This window comes from Sorghum bicolor, chromosome 2 (assembly GCF_000003195.3).
Source record: "Sorghum bicolor cultivar BTx623 chromosome 2, Sorghum_bicolor_NCBIv3, whole genome shotgun sequence".
Taxonomy (NCBI): Eukaryota; Viridiplantae; Streptophyta; class Magnoliopsida; order Poales; family Poaceae; genus Sorghum; species Sorghum bicolor.
The window spans coordinates 76,380,297-76,395,963 of NC_012871.2; the positions used below are offsets into that span (position 1 = coordinate 76,380,297).

Here is a 15,667-nt window from a genome sequence, read left to right on the forward strand (position 1 = left end):
CCATGTCCAAAGGAGTTGTCGTGATCTTTCTGTAGAAGAATACAAGGCTGCCTTCTTATATATATTGACTAATATACCACAGATGGAAGATTTCTTGAAGTATGTGTTGATTTCACCGTAATGTATTCTAAAACTTTACCAAAATAAATCATCATGCTGATTTGTCCTTGTTTTATAGAAAGTTTGAACAGGAACAATGGAAGGGAACAAGGAATCCGACCGAACAACAAATTTCTAACTTAAGGCTGAATGGTTGGATACCTGGGCGTGGGAGCCATGTCCATAATGGTCCTAATTTCTTTGATTGGTTCAAAGCTCATGTAAACAACATACTTCGCATTACATAGCATAATTTTAGTTAACAAAAGAAAGCTAATTTATTCAATTTTGCGTTTCAGTGCAAGGTTAATGCAAGCATCCACAAAGCTTTGCGTAATTTATCTTATGGGTTTACTAGAAGAGTCAACACATATGGGTGTTATGACATTAATGGCTATAGATTTCGATCTGAACCATATGAGAAAACAAGAGTAGGATTGGCGACAACCAATTCTGGAGTTTGTGTGTCTAGCTTTGATGAGAATGACTCTCTTATTGAGTATTATGGTGTTATCAAAGACATCATTAAAATTTCATGGGAGGGCAGCATGCAGCTTGAGCTAGTTATATTTGAGTGTGACTGGTTTGATAGCACTGCTGCTGGTGTTAGGCGTACAGAAAATATTGGCTTAGTAGAGGTCAAGCATAGCTCAAGACTTTCAAACTTTGATCTCTTTGTTCTAGCCAGTCAAGTGAAACAAGTGTATTATTTGCCATATGCTTGCAAATCTAGACCAGATCTATCTGAGTGGTGGGTTGTGCATCAAGTAGCACCTAGAGATCGATTGCTTCCGATTGATAGTAGCAATAAGTGTGATGAAACTGGAGCCCTAACAGAAGATGTAACGTTCTTTCAAGAGGAAGGCTTGGATGGCACATTTGTGATTGATCTAGATGTTGAGTTGGACAATTCTGCTTCTTTATTGTTGGATGAGATAGTTAATCCAAATGAACTAGAGGTGCTAGCAAGACAAACACAAGCTTCTCAAGAGATAGATGAAGACGAACATGAGCAAATTGACACTGATGATGAGGAGCCTGATGATGCTTGCTATGACGATGAAGATTATTGAAACTAAAATCAATATGTTTTACCATTATTGTACTTTTTATGCTTGTTTCAATGTGTACTGAAAACAATGTTGCTTATTTTTCTGTACCTTGAATGTAATATGTCATTTTCTGCGATTTTTGTACTTCAATGTGTACTGCAAGTTATTGTTTTACTATGAACCAAATTCCTCTAATATGAACCAAATTTCTGTATCTATTTTTCTATACACTTACTAACATAATGTCTTCTCTGCAGAAAATGAGGGGCTTCAGACACCGCCGAGTAAATGGAGTCTGTGATGCCAATGCTGCTCCTACTGATTCTCATGAGAATGGGAATGGCTCCAACAACAATGAGAATGGGAATGGCTCCAACAACAATGAGAATGGGCCAATTCAGGAAGGGAGTCGAAAGAGGAAGAGAGGACCTACTCAGCTGAAAAGGCCTCCATCAGGCCAGCGAATTCCTATAGCACTAGTTGGCGAAGAGTGAGTATATCTTCTCCTATATTTATGTAATGTTACCTGTTATGATTTAGTAGAAATTTTAGAAGTATCTTCGACTATATTTATGTAATGTTACTTGTGATTTTAGGCAATTTTAGAAGTATCTTCTACTATATTTATGTAATGTTACTTGTGATTTTAGGCAATTTGAGTTTGTAAATTACTCACCTAAGAAGGACATGGGGATTGGTGGTCAAGTCACAGCTCTGCTAAAGCATGAATACCCTTCTATGATTGAAGAGAGTCGTTCAAAGAAGTATTTTGCAAAGAAATGGGCTCACTATGATATTATTGAAGATGAAGATGGGATGACTGCTGCTGATCGTTTTAAAGAAGAATTATGGGTAATTCAATAAGTGCACAATATCACTATTTTTAAATTTGTAAATATGATTTGGCTGTAGCTAACACTGGATTTGGCCTCTGTTTTGTCTATGTAGAGCATCTACTCAGTGGAAGATGAGTTAATGCCACGTGCAGAATATGTTCTTGATAGGCTTGCAGCTAAGCAGTGTAGAAATATGATGTATGAGCTTCGTGTGGATGCTGTGAAGGAATACTATGACACGTACCTTCAACAGAGGATAAAGGATTCAGAGGCTCGCCAGAAATTACTTCGTCAAGCCCAGTATGCAAAGGTTAAGCCAGACTGGATTTCTGAGGCTGCATGGCGTGCTATTTGTGCTTACTGGTGCTCACCAGAATATTTTAAGAAGCGTCGCCTTGCTCAAGATTCACGGAACCAAGTGGATTTTGCTCAAAACAGGGGTGGATCTCGACCATATGCTCAAACCAAACAATATCTGGTAAGTTGAGATGAGCTGAACTATTCATGTCCATATAGTAATGTTGTGTTCTACACTTTGTAATTAGATCTCCATATCACAGGGAAAGACCTATGGTCCAGAGGCAGCAACTGACATGAATACATTTTGCTCCATGAAGTCGGGTGTCAAAAATTGTGATAGCAATGGAAATAGTGGTCCAATTCCAAGCCAAAAGACCAAACAACGTATTGTATGTCCACCTCATTTTTAAATACCTATGGTTCTGTACCATGAAATGGAGGGTAACATGATTTTTTTATGTCATAGGATGATTACTATACTACTCTTGAGGCTGAACATCCAGATGATTTTGAGCAGCTCAGGAGTGATGGACAGCTTGATCCAGTTGTGGTATTCAAAAGTAGTGGTTGTGGCTTAGCTCATGGCCGTTTGCCAATAGCAAATAGTGCTATAAGGAAATCTGAGATAAAAGGATCGGGTAGAAGGGCAAACACAGCAAGCCAAACAAATTCAAGGTCTTAATATCTTCTGAGGAGGAATGCACAGTTGGAGCAGAATGCTCAGAACTCTGCCCATATTGGACTTGTACTAACCAAACATATGAAGGTATTTGAGCTAATCTGACATAGTGTATGTACCCGGTCAGTTACTTCCAAAATGTGCTCTAATAATCATCTTGTGTTTTAGGATGTTTTTGAGAAGCTGAACATGGAGTTACTAGCAGAAATTGCAGACATTCTGCAATCAGTCAATGCAAATGCTTCTATGCCACCAGTTGATCAGGTCTGTTTCTTACCATGCATTTATAATATCTATGTGTTACCCTTGCATATGTGTTCGACTTAATATAGATCCAGTGATAGTCCTCAGTTGTGATCTGTTGGTTTTCTCCCTCTCTATCTTTTGGCTGTTGGCTGCACTTTCAACTGTTGGCTGCACTTTCACTTGGACATTTCAAACTGTTGGCTGCAATCTTATTGTTGTTCACATAGATAGATAACCAAATTTGTTTAGCTTATTTAAATTTCATCTCCTTGTAGGTTACTGAGTCATCACATGCTGGAGACGCTGGTTTTGGTGGTCTACAGAACAATGGCATCAAAGAGGATGAAGGCAACGCTAACACAGACTGAAAGTGTCTGGATAGCAAGTCTCTTTTGTGTAGTTGGAGTGTATGGTGAAGCTCCAAGTTGACTTGCTTTGGTTGAAGCAAGGTGACCTCTTTTGTTCTGTTGGAGTGTATATGGTGAAGCTCCAAATCGACTTGCTTTGGTTGAAGCAAGCTGACCTCTTTTGTGCAGTCATAACCTAGTATGTAGATGTTAGAGAGTGAATAGGCCTCTGTTATTTAGTTTGCATGTATGCAGACTTGCCGAAGTCTTTCTCCCTTGAACTGTTAGTTGGCATGTAATCAGCTAGACTTTAGTAAGTCTTGCCATTTGAACCTACTTAGTTGGCATGTAAGGCTTGCTGAATAGTCTGTGATGTGCAATTTGGATTTGGACTTGTTAACCAGCTTCAAATGTGGTGAATTTGGACCTATGAACATGTTTGAAATATAATCTGGAATTTGGATATTGAATGTGTGGTAATCTGTCTCTGGTGTCAAATGATATATTTTATTTTTTCTGGAATCAAAATGGATGGAGGTGTATGTGATTGGATATGGCATTCCTGTTGTTTATTTTCCTGTCGGCTGCATGACAGGAATTGGGATTCCATCTTGTTTTTCTATTTATTCTTTCCTGACGGCTACATGACAGGAATTCTGATGCAAATTCCTGTCGGTCAGGATTCATGGCGGGGAATTCCTGTCGGCCTGTCGATAGGGTTACAGGTTGCGTCCGTAAACCGAAGGCCGTCAGGAATACAATCCTGTCGGTTGACCGTCGGGAACAAATGAGTTTTCCTGTTGAGTTGTTCCTTACGGTGGATTCCTGACGATTGCCCGTCAGGAATCGCATTCCTGACGGCTTTCGGCTAATTCCTGACGGTTTTAGGCCGACAGGAAAAAGCATCAGCCTGGTAGTGTGCAGCAGGTGCGGCTTGAGACTAGTCACACACAAGAACTAACAGCAGCTCTAGGATAAGCACAAGTCTGCAGATAATCATACGTCGTAATCAGGCAGATTAATATTGGTCTCCTCTGCCACTTGTGGCGTATCGCAATCACTCGGTTTATTAGTTATCGACGACGTTTGTCATCACAGCCTCACAGGGTTTCAACGATAGACAAATTCTGCATGGTTGGCAACTGGCATGGTTGTATTGCAAGCTACTAGCCACATGTACGTTCAGTCCTCAGTGGAGGCTGGAGGAACTGATATTTTTCTACCCTTTTCTTTTGGATGCATATATACTGTAATATGCTTCCCTTACTTATTTGAATCAAGATACCTTCAAAGTTCGAACTCCAGGCCTCCTCCTCTGAAAGTCTGAATGCATACGGTTGCATGTATTGCAGTATATATGTGTGTTCAGTTCAGTGCAGAAACTGATATTTTTCTTTGACCTTCAGGCTTCATGACAACAAGATTTTATAATTTCTCCTAGTGATGTGGGGTTCTCCTAGTGTTTTAGCATTCAAAATTTAGTATGAAATTTCCCTAGTAAATGCCTCCTAGTGAGGATTCCTTAGTGTTTTGACTAGTGGTAGTGTTTTATTACTAACTAAAAACACTAGGAAGACTCCACCATTTTGGTAGTGTCAGGTCTCCTTATCCTTCTTAATGATATATGCGAATTGTGAAAAGTTGTAAATCTTGTTTTCATCTGAATTTAAAGTTCTGTTTTTTTCTTTAGCAGCTGTATATATAGGTTCTTGTTCATCAACATTTAGTACTGTGGCCTTATGAGCGAAAATACTATAGTATATGCCTTTCAGTGTTGGGAAATGTTAAGTGCTTCTGTGCATTTAATTTCAAGGAAAAGTGCATGATATCTCTCTTTCCGCGATGAAACATAAAACGACCAGCAGGAAAGCCAAATTCTGGTTTGCGCTAGAAAGAAAAAGAGAGCCAGAATCTGGTAGGTATGTTCGCTTCTACTATATATTGTATAAAGCTTAACTGACAGGACACATGACCAGCTAATAATGCTCTTTTTTTTTTCTGTTCTTTCCTTTTTCTCTGAAAAGGGCCAAGCTAGTAATGTTCAAAATATGTATCGCACGTACAGTACAGTGACAACGATCTTGATGTCTCCAAAACATATATATCCCTAGCCTGTAAAGCACTTGATTCGTTCGCCTTCATTATTCACTGATTTGGACTCGAACCATATCTTCATAATGCATGACAAAGCATTCTATATACCAATGGCCACCAAACATGCAGCGTCACACTAGCAAACACACAGCATGGCATGTTACAAACAGACTGCGTCACGGGAGCAAAAATAACCAAACATGCATGAACGCTACTAGCTAGCTATATAAACACAGATATGCACTGCCTGTGTTATGCAGGCTAGCCATCAAGTCAAGAAACACTTAACCCTGAAAAGGACTGCAGCAGTATAGTCAACAGTGTACCTGCATTGGGGAGCCATGGCGGCTGCTTCTTCCTTGTCAGTGCTGGTGCTCTTGTGCCTAGCAGCGGTGGCCTCGGCGCAACTGTCGGCGACATTCTACTCCAGGTCGTGTCCCAGAGCTCTGGCTACCATCAAGTCCGCCGTGACGGCCGCGGTTGCACAGGAGCCTCGCATGGGGGCCTCCCTGCTCAGGCTCCACTTCCATGACTGCTTTGTCCAAGCAAGTCCCGTACCCGTGTCCCTCTCAAGTCTCATTCTTTCCACTCCTACTTAAATTTGACCACACATCTATCACCATACCGTCCATCCATGATCTCAGTATGCAATACGGCAGTCGTTAGAATTAAGATGGAGTAGTGTATTATTAATCCTAACGACCTAGCAACAATCTTTGATGTTAGTATGTGACCACTGGTTAGAAATTACAGTATGTTTGCCATTGCATCATCTTTAGCTACCTCGTTTTTAAGTCTGTTCTCACAGTTTATTACCACTGTTGTCAGATTATTAACACGACTAGTAGCCGTAGTAGCGTTTGGTAAGGCTCCAGCTCAAAAAAGTCTCCACCTGTCGCTTATCATATATAGAGCAGTTTCTTTGGTGGAGTTAGAGCCATTTGATTTTTTTTTTTTTTTGATAAAAACAGCTTCATTGGCAGTTTTGGAATAATTTGTATTAGGTCTGTGAGTGAGAGATAAGAGAAGCTCTTTTTTTTCTGACTTTTGTTTCTCCATAAAAAAACGGCTTCGGCTCTTTCGGGCTTCTTGCAAGCAGCCATTTTTTAGATATCATTTTGGCTTCTAGAGCGGCAAGAAGCGCGCGAGAGCCGAAGCCCTGGGAAGACAATGAACACTTTTGACATTTGGAAACATATGTCCAAGACTTATTTTATCCCTTGGTATATATTCAACTTACCAAATATTTACTCTCTATTTTTATTTATTTCTTATGGTTAGCACACAGTTTCCATGAGCTAGCTGCTCCTTAATTAAGGCCTTGTTTAATTTTCAAAAAGTATCCAAAATTTTTTAAGATTTCATATCATATCGAATCTTACTGCAACTGCATAAAGCATTAAATATAGACGAAAATATTATATAGTTTTGTCTGTAATTTGCGAGACGAATCTTTTGAGCCTAGTTAGTTTATGATTGGACAATTTTTATCAAATACAAACAAAAGTTATACAGTACCTACAAGCAAAAAAAATTGGCAGCTGAACAAGGCTAATTATACAAAATCATGTAACAACTGGTACTACTGCTACAACAACTTATATATTTTGTTTTCTTTATGTAACATCAGTGTGGTGTCCAAATAAAGTAAAATACTTTTGTACTTGCTCCACATGCATGGACGACGACCCGCAGGGCTGCGATGCGTCGGTGCTGCTGAACGACACGGCCACCTTCACCGGCGAGCAGACCGCTAACCCGAACGTCGGGTCCATCAGAGGCTTCGGCGTCGTCGACAACATCAAGGCGCAGGTGGAGGCCGTGTGCCCGGGGGTCGTCTCCTGCGCCGACATCCTTGCCGTCGCCGCCCGAGACTCCGTCGTCGCGGTAAGAAACACCCCCGGCCGGCCGGCTGACCAGAATTACACGGATCCGATCCCCAGCTAGCTTGTCTTTAATTCGGTAAACGATGTGTGCTGTGCAGCTGGGAGGGCCTTCGTGGAGGGTACTTCTGGGGCGGAGGGACTCGACGACGGCGAGCTTAGCTCTGGCCAACAGCGACCTGCCAGCGCCGTCCCTGGACCTCGCCAACCTCACCGCCGCGTTCGCCAAGAAGCGGCTCAGCAGGACGGACCTGGTTGCTCTCTCAGGGGCGCACACGATCGGGCTGTCGCAGTGCAAGAACTTCCGGGCGCACATATACAACGACACCAACGTGAACGTGGCGTTCGCGACGCTGCGCAAGGTCAGCTGCCCCGCGGCGGCCGGCGACGGCGACGGCAACCTGACGCCGCTGGACACCGCAACGTCCACCGCGTTCGACAACGCCTACTACACCAACCTGCTGTCCCGGAGCGGGTTGCTGCACTCCGACCAGCAGCTGTTCAACGGCGGCGGCGCCACGGACGGACTGGTCCGCACGTACGCGTCCACGCCGACGAGGTTCAACAGGGACTTCACGGCGGCCATGATCAGGATGGGCAACATCAGCCCGCTCACTGGGAGGCAGGGCCAGATCAGGCGCGCCTGCTCCAGGGTCAACTAGCTAGCCGCTACTCGGCTAGCAGCTGTACGTACGCCGGCCCAAGTGATCCGACGATCCAACAGTACGTGGTAGTGATCTGCAGTGATCACTATAATAAGGCTGGTTTGCGCCATTTTTCAGCTGCGTGTTTAATAATGTGCTTGTAACGATCGATCATCGTTCAAGAACTGCCCCCTTTCTCGAGTCAGCAAGGGTGTGTGATATGACTCGGAAAGTGGCGTCTAGCCTACCCATCACCACTACATATTTAATAATAATCTTCTCTCTGAGTGTCTTTTTGTAAGAAAAATTGACACGTGGTTTTTTGTTATTCTTCCCAATTTTCTTTCTCAAGTGGCGGCCTAGGGGGTTTTAAGCTCTAATATATGGACAATCCCTGAGGTGAAAATATGAACCCCCAAATCAACATTTCCTAAGCACAGATTCTAAATTCCATGTACTGCTAAATGAAAGCGAGAGATGATCATGAATATTTGGACTCGGGCAGACGCTAGACTCGACAACTTAGACACCATAATCTCGATAACGGGTGACGCTATCGGCCCCCTCGTCCTGATGGCAGATGGTAGACGCCAAGGTGTGTTGTGGCCAAGTAAAACAATTGGACAAGTAGTATTATAAGTCTCCTAATCTCTTTTATGCCTATACTTTGAACTGTCATGTTTGAACTACTAGTATTGTAATTTGTACACGTTCTTTAACTTAATCTTTGAATTTAAGACTTATCATGTTAATTCGTGCATTTATTACTGAATTATATTGCAAATTTTATAATTGTTTACCAGCAAACAATTTCACTGAATTGCATATGTAAATTTTTTGTGCGGCATACTCTTAGGTAAAACCTATAGATCCACCACTAGGTTGATTGGCTACTTCAAGATAATATAATTCTAAGAGTGCTAATAACCACCATTAGACATTCATAAAAGCCACTTGAAAATGTTGAAAACCTAGTCATGCATGAATATGAGCTTTTGGTTTTGGAAGGACCTTATGATGAAAACGCATCCATGTGGGATCCATATCACACTGCTTACAGTGTTATAGTTGCAAAATGTCATGCGTGGTGGGAAAGGCGTTCTTTCAGTGTCACGATTGATGCTCCTTAAGGAACTACAAGGGCCACCAGGTGCAACTACAGATATTTTTTTAGAGCGAACAGTATATGCGACAGCTAGCTGCATACGACTGTGGTGTTTTCAATGAAAGACGGCCACACAGTCCAACGGCCACAATTGTTGACCTTTGTAGTCATGCAAATTCAGACTAGTCAACTGTGGCCTATTGCAAACAGGAATGAAGGACCCAATGCAAACATCGCGCCATATTGAAGGCTGATTGCGATTTGAGAGTTGAGACAATGACAAGGATAGCATGCAAATAATGAAATAATGAACAAGCATGCAGTTGAAAAAAGAAGTAAACAAAAAATCATCAGTTCGTACTCTTTTTTCTTCCAGCTTATTAGGATGCATGGAGCGCAGTTAGTTATTAATTAGCAGTAAAGCGTGAACTTTACACGCTACTAATTGTCATACTGAATCAATCAAACATGTCGTAGTTAACTTTCAGACTAAAAGCATGGAGTGATCAAACAGTCTTTGACTATGAGCTGACAGTTAGGACCTTTGGTCCAAAAAACAAGAAGCATTAACAAATGAGCATTCCTTACTACATTACATCATGCGTGCAAGTTGCAACGTGCGTACGTATCAACTACAACTGATCGGCTACTTGCGCGTATGCATGTCGCGATCGTGCAATTTTTAACTATAAACGAGACAAATTTTATATGCTGATCGAATTTCAAGGCAAGACAACTCAGCTTGCATATATGGTGGTATCCTTTGTATAGACTATAGAGCACTTAGCGGTTAAGACCCACGTGTGTGCAGTGCAGGAGATAAGACTTTTCCTTGCTCGCGTGTGCATGTTTACCTGAAAAGATTTTGGACTGAACATTTCTTAATGAATAGTATTCTTCTGAAGAAAATAGAGGAAGGAGTATGGAAGGGGTTGAGAGGAGCTTGTTCGCTTGAGATTATCTATTGAACCTATTAGTCATTCAACAGTGTTTTTTTTTCATAAGAAATTAGTGAACAGTACTTTCATCCATATGTAGCTTATTAACTAAGCAAATAGAGTTCAGGGGCTGGCTCTTTGCCTCTAAGCATTTTTAAAATACATTATATGGTTTAGTCATATGTCAGGCGGTTGAATGTTTGCATGCCATCAACAAAATCTAGTATAGTATACATTTTTTAGATGATGTCATAAAAAAATTATCCCATCTCGATCGAATGTGAGCCAAATATAAGCCAATGATATTAGGCAAGCATTGAGTATCCAATTTAAAAAAAAATCAAATTATGCTATTGTTTATAGGTTCTTTTTTGCGATGAAAGAAGAATTGTATTAGATAATAGTTGAATACATGAACACATTACAAGCACTCTGGATTACACAAATATTTAAAACTGATTTTCATTTACATTATGGATGATCGTATAGGAAAACACTCAACAAAAGGCCTGAGAACAGATGCCCAACGAACAACGACCAATATTTATGTAGGCGGAGTTAAAAAACTTCTTCTTTCTAATATCTTCTTCTTTCTGCCACCAAAGAATGAGGAAGACAGATCTAAACACCTTATTCTCTCTAGTCCTTCATTGTGGCCAGATCTAATCACAATAAAACGGAGAAGAGACATGAGAAAGTTATTCCATAGCGATAATACCATTTGTGCCTTGATGTCGTTGTTCGGAAATAAAAGTCTCTAGTTATGTCGACATACCAATGAGTTGACGCCATACTTGTCGCTCTCATCTTCAACGGAGCCGCCATGGAGAAAATGATTCCACCCTACTCTCTCGCCATAGCTAGAGGAGGAAGAGCCAAAACCAAAAAAACTTGGCATATAGAGAGACTCTAATTAATCCTAAAAACTCAATCTACTAGAAAAAACTTATCAAAAAACGACAGATCTCTACTCCCTTTGCTTCAACGATATGCCGTAGAGAAAAAGAGGGACCAGTGATAGTGAAGGCGAGAGGCGGTGGTGGCGGCGCTCGGAGTCGCCCACAAGGGAGGGCAAGGAGATGTAACACCCTAAATTTTGTTCTTTTAGAAATAGATGAAAAATAATTTAATTTTGAATTTTTGTGCTCATGAAACATAAGAAAAGTAATATTTTTCATTAAAATAAAAATTTAATATAAGGCTTAGCAACTATTGTGTGTAAATCATGCTGGTGCATTTTATTTTTGAGATGAGTGATTTTGACCAAAGTTTGAAATATTTCAAACAGATTTCTAAATGGATTTGAAATAGGCTTTGAATTGAAGAAAGAGAAAAGAAAAGGAAACCCACACCTCTCCCTCTCTCAGATTTTGGCCTGAAAGGCCCAGCCAGCGCCCCCAGCTCCCCTCGCGCGGCCCATTCTCCCTCCCCCTTGTCTCGGCCCAATTTTCTTTTCCTTCCCCCATGGCCCAGCCAGCCCGCATCCTCCCCTCTCCCTCTTCTTCGGCTGACCGCCGGGACCCGCCACCACACCCGCTGACCCCCGGCCCCCACACGTCGGACCCTTTCTTCTTCCTTGAGCGTGGCCGAACCGGACTCCGTCCAGGAACCAAATCCCGCGAGTCTCGGGATTTCCTGCCCTTGTGCGCACCGAGCCGCAATAAGCCTCCACGCTCTCCCCCCGTGCTTCCCTCTTTTCCATCTATTAGAGTCGCGAGCCCCTAGCCGCCGCCCAGCATTGCTTTCGGATCTCGCCGAGAAGCAGAGAATACCGCCGCTGTGAAACTCTTCCTCGGCTGACGCGTTTCCAAATTCAAGAGCTTGCCGAGCTTCGCGACGAGAATACGAAGGTGCCGAGCCCTTTCCCATACGCTCGACCGGCCTCTACTCTTGTCTAACTGTCGCCGAACGTTGCAGAGCCCCATCCGTCCGCCGAAACGCGCTGCACGGCATATCCGGTCGATTTACGATCTCGAAACGTCCCTAGGTGAGTTCGCGTTGGTTCCCTTTTTCTCCCCATACTTTTGGATCCGAGTTTGGTGAACCATAGGGTGTTTTCCGTCAACTCCGGTGAGGTTCCGGCAATGGCACCGCCGCCGGAGACACTGTTCCGGCCGGCAGCTGCTTCCCATCTCCCCAGCATCTAATCTGAGTCGTCCCTTGTTGATCTAACGGCCCAGGGTGGCCGATACCCTTTCGGCTGCGACATTTGCTAAAGAACCCCTGCTCTTTTTAAAGACTTAACCCGCGGTCCAAAACACTTTCTCGGTTTACGCTTTTCGACTTTGAAAGCGTATTTTCCATCGGTTCTGCTGGAATACGTTTTCCAGAAATTACAGAATTGCCATTGAATTAGTTTTGCTCATAAAATATTCATCTTAACTCCGTTTTGACTCATTCAAATTGCGTTAGGTTCATAATCATGATCTCTACATGTTAGTAAAATTATTTACTCAGTTTGAAACTTTCTAATTTCGTGATCCTATTTAATTAATTATTTATCTATAAGAAATCTTAGAAAATTCATATCTTCTCCGTTTCAACTCCGATTTTCGTGATCTTTACGTCTTTGAGATCGTAGCGATGCGTAGAGTCATTTTATAACTTTTCATACTGTTTTTATATGATTGGTGTACTATTCTAATTGTAGCTTTGTTTGCTCGTGTATGCTTTCTCCGATTGTTTGTGTGATCGATGATCGAGTTTAGACGGAGAGCAGTTTTCGGTGGTCAAGATCAGAGCCTTGGACAAGTGAGACCAGCAGAAACAAAAGGATTAGCAAGAGCATCTGGATTAAGGCAAGTATAGCATTTGGATTTTATTTCTGTGACCATGATCCTGTGACTAGATTAATGTTAAGTAATAAATGATAAAAATGACTTTTTAGCCACTTGATGATTTATCTGTAAGTGATAACCGGGACAACAGTGCAACCATGAGGGCTATAATGGCTCTGGCTTTAGTTAAGTATGAGTAACTTTTCTAGCTCGTTAGCGGTTACCCGTTGTGGCGCAATTGGGGAATAGCAGACCGTGGATTCCTGCGGGTGAATCACATGGACTGACTAATGAAACCAAGCGGCCCTAACTTGTTAGACGAACCTTTGAAAGACTTCATAGTGATCCCTGCCGACCTCCCTTGGAAGGGGGTTAAGAGACTAGCTACCTCGGGCGAAAGGGTAAATCATGACTCATGGGTAAAGATGTGCAACCTCTGCAGAGGGTTAAAAACTAGTATACTAGCCGAGCTCACGGTCAGGAGCGGCCTTGGGGATTCTTGCTGCGACGATAATGATTCCTGTGTGTTAGATATGCTCATTATTTATTATTTAATGTTTTACATTATTTATGTCACATTGATCATGAGATTGTGGGAGCTATACAATCTAGTTGCTATACTTGTTGAGTTCGACATGGACTCACTCTTGCTATTTCCCCAAACCTCAGGAGGAGTTTAGGCTTGTGATCAACCAGTCAGTTGGATCCTGTAGAGAGAAGTTAATACCCGAAGTTTGGAGTTGTCTATCCGCTGTTTGTTATCAAAGGTTATCTCTTTTATACTAAGTACGTTATATAATTTATGCATTGTCTTTTGATATTACCCCTTATTTGTAGCTATATATGAGAATTGACTTCTAAAACTCATATATAGTGTATATCTGGTTTTGTCCTTAAAATCGGGTATTACAAAGTGGTATCAGAGCAATGCTGACTGTAGGACGCAAGCCTAGTTAGAACTGGACGTTTTGGCATGCTTCTATCTTTGCTTACTTCTTGCTTTTCGCCTTGACCTTGATAGTTGCTAAAAGTTATGCTTACCTCTTGCCTAGTTCTTTTATAAAATCTTGTCTCTATTCTAAATCCTCTCTCTTTGTCTCTTTAGATGGATCATAATGAGGAGACCTTTGACAAGAAGGAACGAAAGCACCCAGATTTTCCAACCGTAAAAGCATTCGACATGGAGAAGCTTCTAGCCATGCAAACACAAGTAGTGGAAGGAATAACTCAGAATAAGAACTCTCAACAACGTATCTCAGGACCCGTGAGGAGACAAGTAGCAGAAGCTTGGAAAAATATGAGAAATCATGGAAGCGTTGGGAGTAATACATCAGGATATCAGGATCAATGCCACTGTTGTGAGCATTATGGTCTTCCTTGTCTTCGGAATATGTCATCTAAGAAGAAAGTTAAGACAAAACCAACCTGTGTGACTAATGAGGATAAGAAGAGGAAGGCAAAAGCACTAGAGCCGAGATTGGGAAGTGATCAACACCCAAATCCCAAGATGTCACATGTAGCTTCAAATTCTCGTCCGGAAAACTCAAACCTTGGAGATGAACAAATTCCCCAAGCTAATCCCACTGCTCATGAGGTATGCATAGATGGGTGGACAATTACTTATAGAGAGTTTCAACCTCGGAGGATCAAGCAATGTAGAAAGAAATCTAACCAGGCAAAGATAAACCATCAGAGTATGCAAGTTGATAACACACCGAACAACACTTCAGTGGAAAATAACATCACAGAGGAACCAGCTAAGAGAAGGTGTTATCACTGCCAACAAGAAGGACATTATATAAGCTCTTGTCCACAAAAGAAGCAACAGATGCATCGTGAAGATAACCACACTAAGTCTAAGATATAGGTGTCCGTGTCCCCTGGTGTAATAAAAACGCTAGTAGCGAAAGTTGAGTTTGTGTGCCTTGTGAACCTTTAATGCTTAATTGCATGTTATTATGTTTATGTTTGATTTGGATCTTTGTAATGAGTGTAATGATTTTGTGAAGTTCTTCACAATTTCATTTAGTTTATAGGACTAAGGCATACGGAGTAATGACATAAGTAGTTGGGTTTGGCTATCTCCTGTTTCTATAGTTTGCTGATTTCTGGAGCAGTCTGCAATAATCATAGTGTATATCAAGATCTGGTCGTGCAAAGTTTACTAAACTTTTCTGGAAATAACTAGACTCCAAGATCTTTCTCTAACCACAAGAATCACCCTCATAGCTGTTATGGTTTGGAAGTTACAAAAATCACAACAGGATACAACTGTGCTGTCAAGAACCTGGACCAGTTTCGGTTGCTTACTGTTTTAGACATATATAACTATAGAATTTGGAAGAGTATTCTATAGAAAAGTTGTAGACAATTTTCTATTCTTTCCAACGGTATAAGCTGGAACTTATTTGGATAAGTAGAACCTGAGATATGATATTTACAATTGGATGTTTCTGTTCTGTTTCAAAATCTGGATAGATCTGGCAATTCCTATTCTCAGCCAAGCTTAAAGACAGAATCTGGGGAAAAGTGGTATACGAAAGTTGTAAAGGATTTCATAAGCTTTTCAACAATGTAAGGATCATCTCCATATGAGTTAAGTAGCTCGAGGTATAATTTCTGGAATTTACTGCATCCTTGCTGAGATATTATCAGGAAGGATATTAT

General features: G+C 41.5%; 2 protein-coding genes across 2 annotated transcripts; both read left to right on the forward strand.

The window, feature by feature from the left end:
• On the forward strand, positions 1,839-3,580 carry LOC8078550. The gene is made up of 6 exons (XM_021453634.1): positions 1,839-2,003; positions 2,100-2,465; positions 2,548-2,676; positions 2,754-2,933; positions 3,135-3,230; positions 3,488-3,580. The coding sequence occupies exons 1-6, from the start codon at positions 1,839-1,841 to the stop codon at positions 3,578-3,580; spliced, it is 1,029 nt and encodes a 342-aa protein (XP_021309309.1).
• LOC8078551 (peroxidase 70) lies at positions 5,886-8,508 on the forward strand. The gene is made up of 3 exons (XM_002461162.2): positions 5,886-6,198; positions 7,349-7,540; positions 7,638-8,508. Exons 1-3 carry the CDS (start codon positions 5,995-5,997, stop codon positions 8,196-8,198), a joined length of 957 nt encoding a protein of 318 aa, XP_002461207.1. The 5' UTR covers positions 5,886-5,994; the 3' UTR covers positions 8,199-8,508.

What these genes read in the sequence shown, in the direction of transcription:
- LOC8078550 (XM_021453634.1), top strand. Translation starts at nt 1,839, where the DNA reads ATGGGGATTGGTGGTCAAGTCACAGCTCTGCTAAAGCATGAATACCCT. An exon ending in GTTTTAAAGAAGAATTATGG is followed by an intron (nt 2,004 to 2,099) that starts GTAATTCAATAA and finishes TTGTCTATGTAG; the next exon opens with AGCATCTACTCAGTGGAAGA. An exon ending in AAAAGACCAAACAACGTATT is followed by an intron (nt 2,677 to 2,753) that starts GTATGTCCACCT and finishes TTTATGTCATAG; the next exon opens with GATGATTACTATACTACTCT.
- LOC8078551 (XM_002461162.2), top strand. Translation starts at nt 5,995, where the DNA reads ATGGCGGCTGCTTCTTCCTTGTCAGTGCTGGTGCTCTTGTGCCTAGCA. An exon ending in TCCATGACTGCTTTGTCCAA is followed by an intron (nt 6,199 to 7,348) that starts GCAAGTCCCGTA and finishes GACGACCCGCAG; the next exon opens with GGCTGCGATGCGTCGGTGCT. An exon ending in CCCGAGACTCCGTCGTCGCG is followed by an intron (nt 7,541 to 7,637) that starts GTAAGAAACACC and finishes TGTGCTGTGCAG; the next exon opens with CTGGGAGGGCCTTCGTGGAG.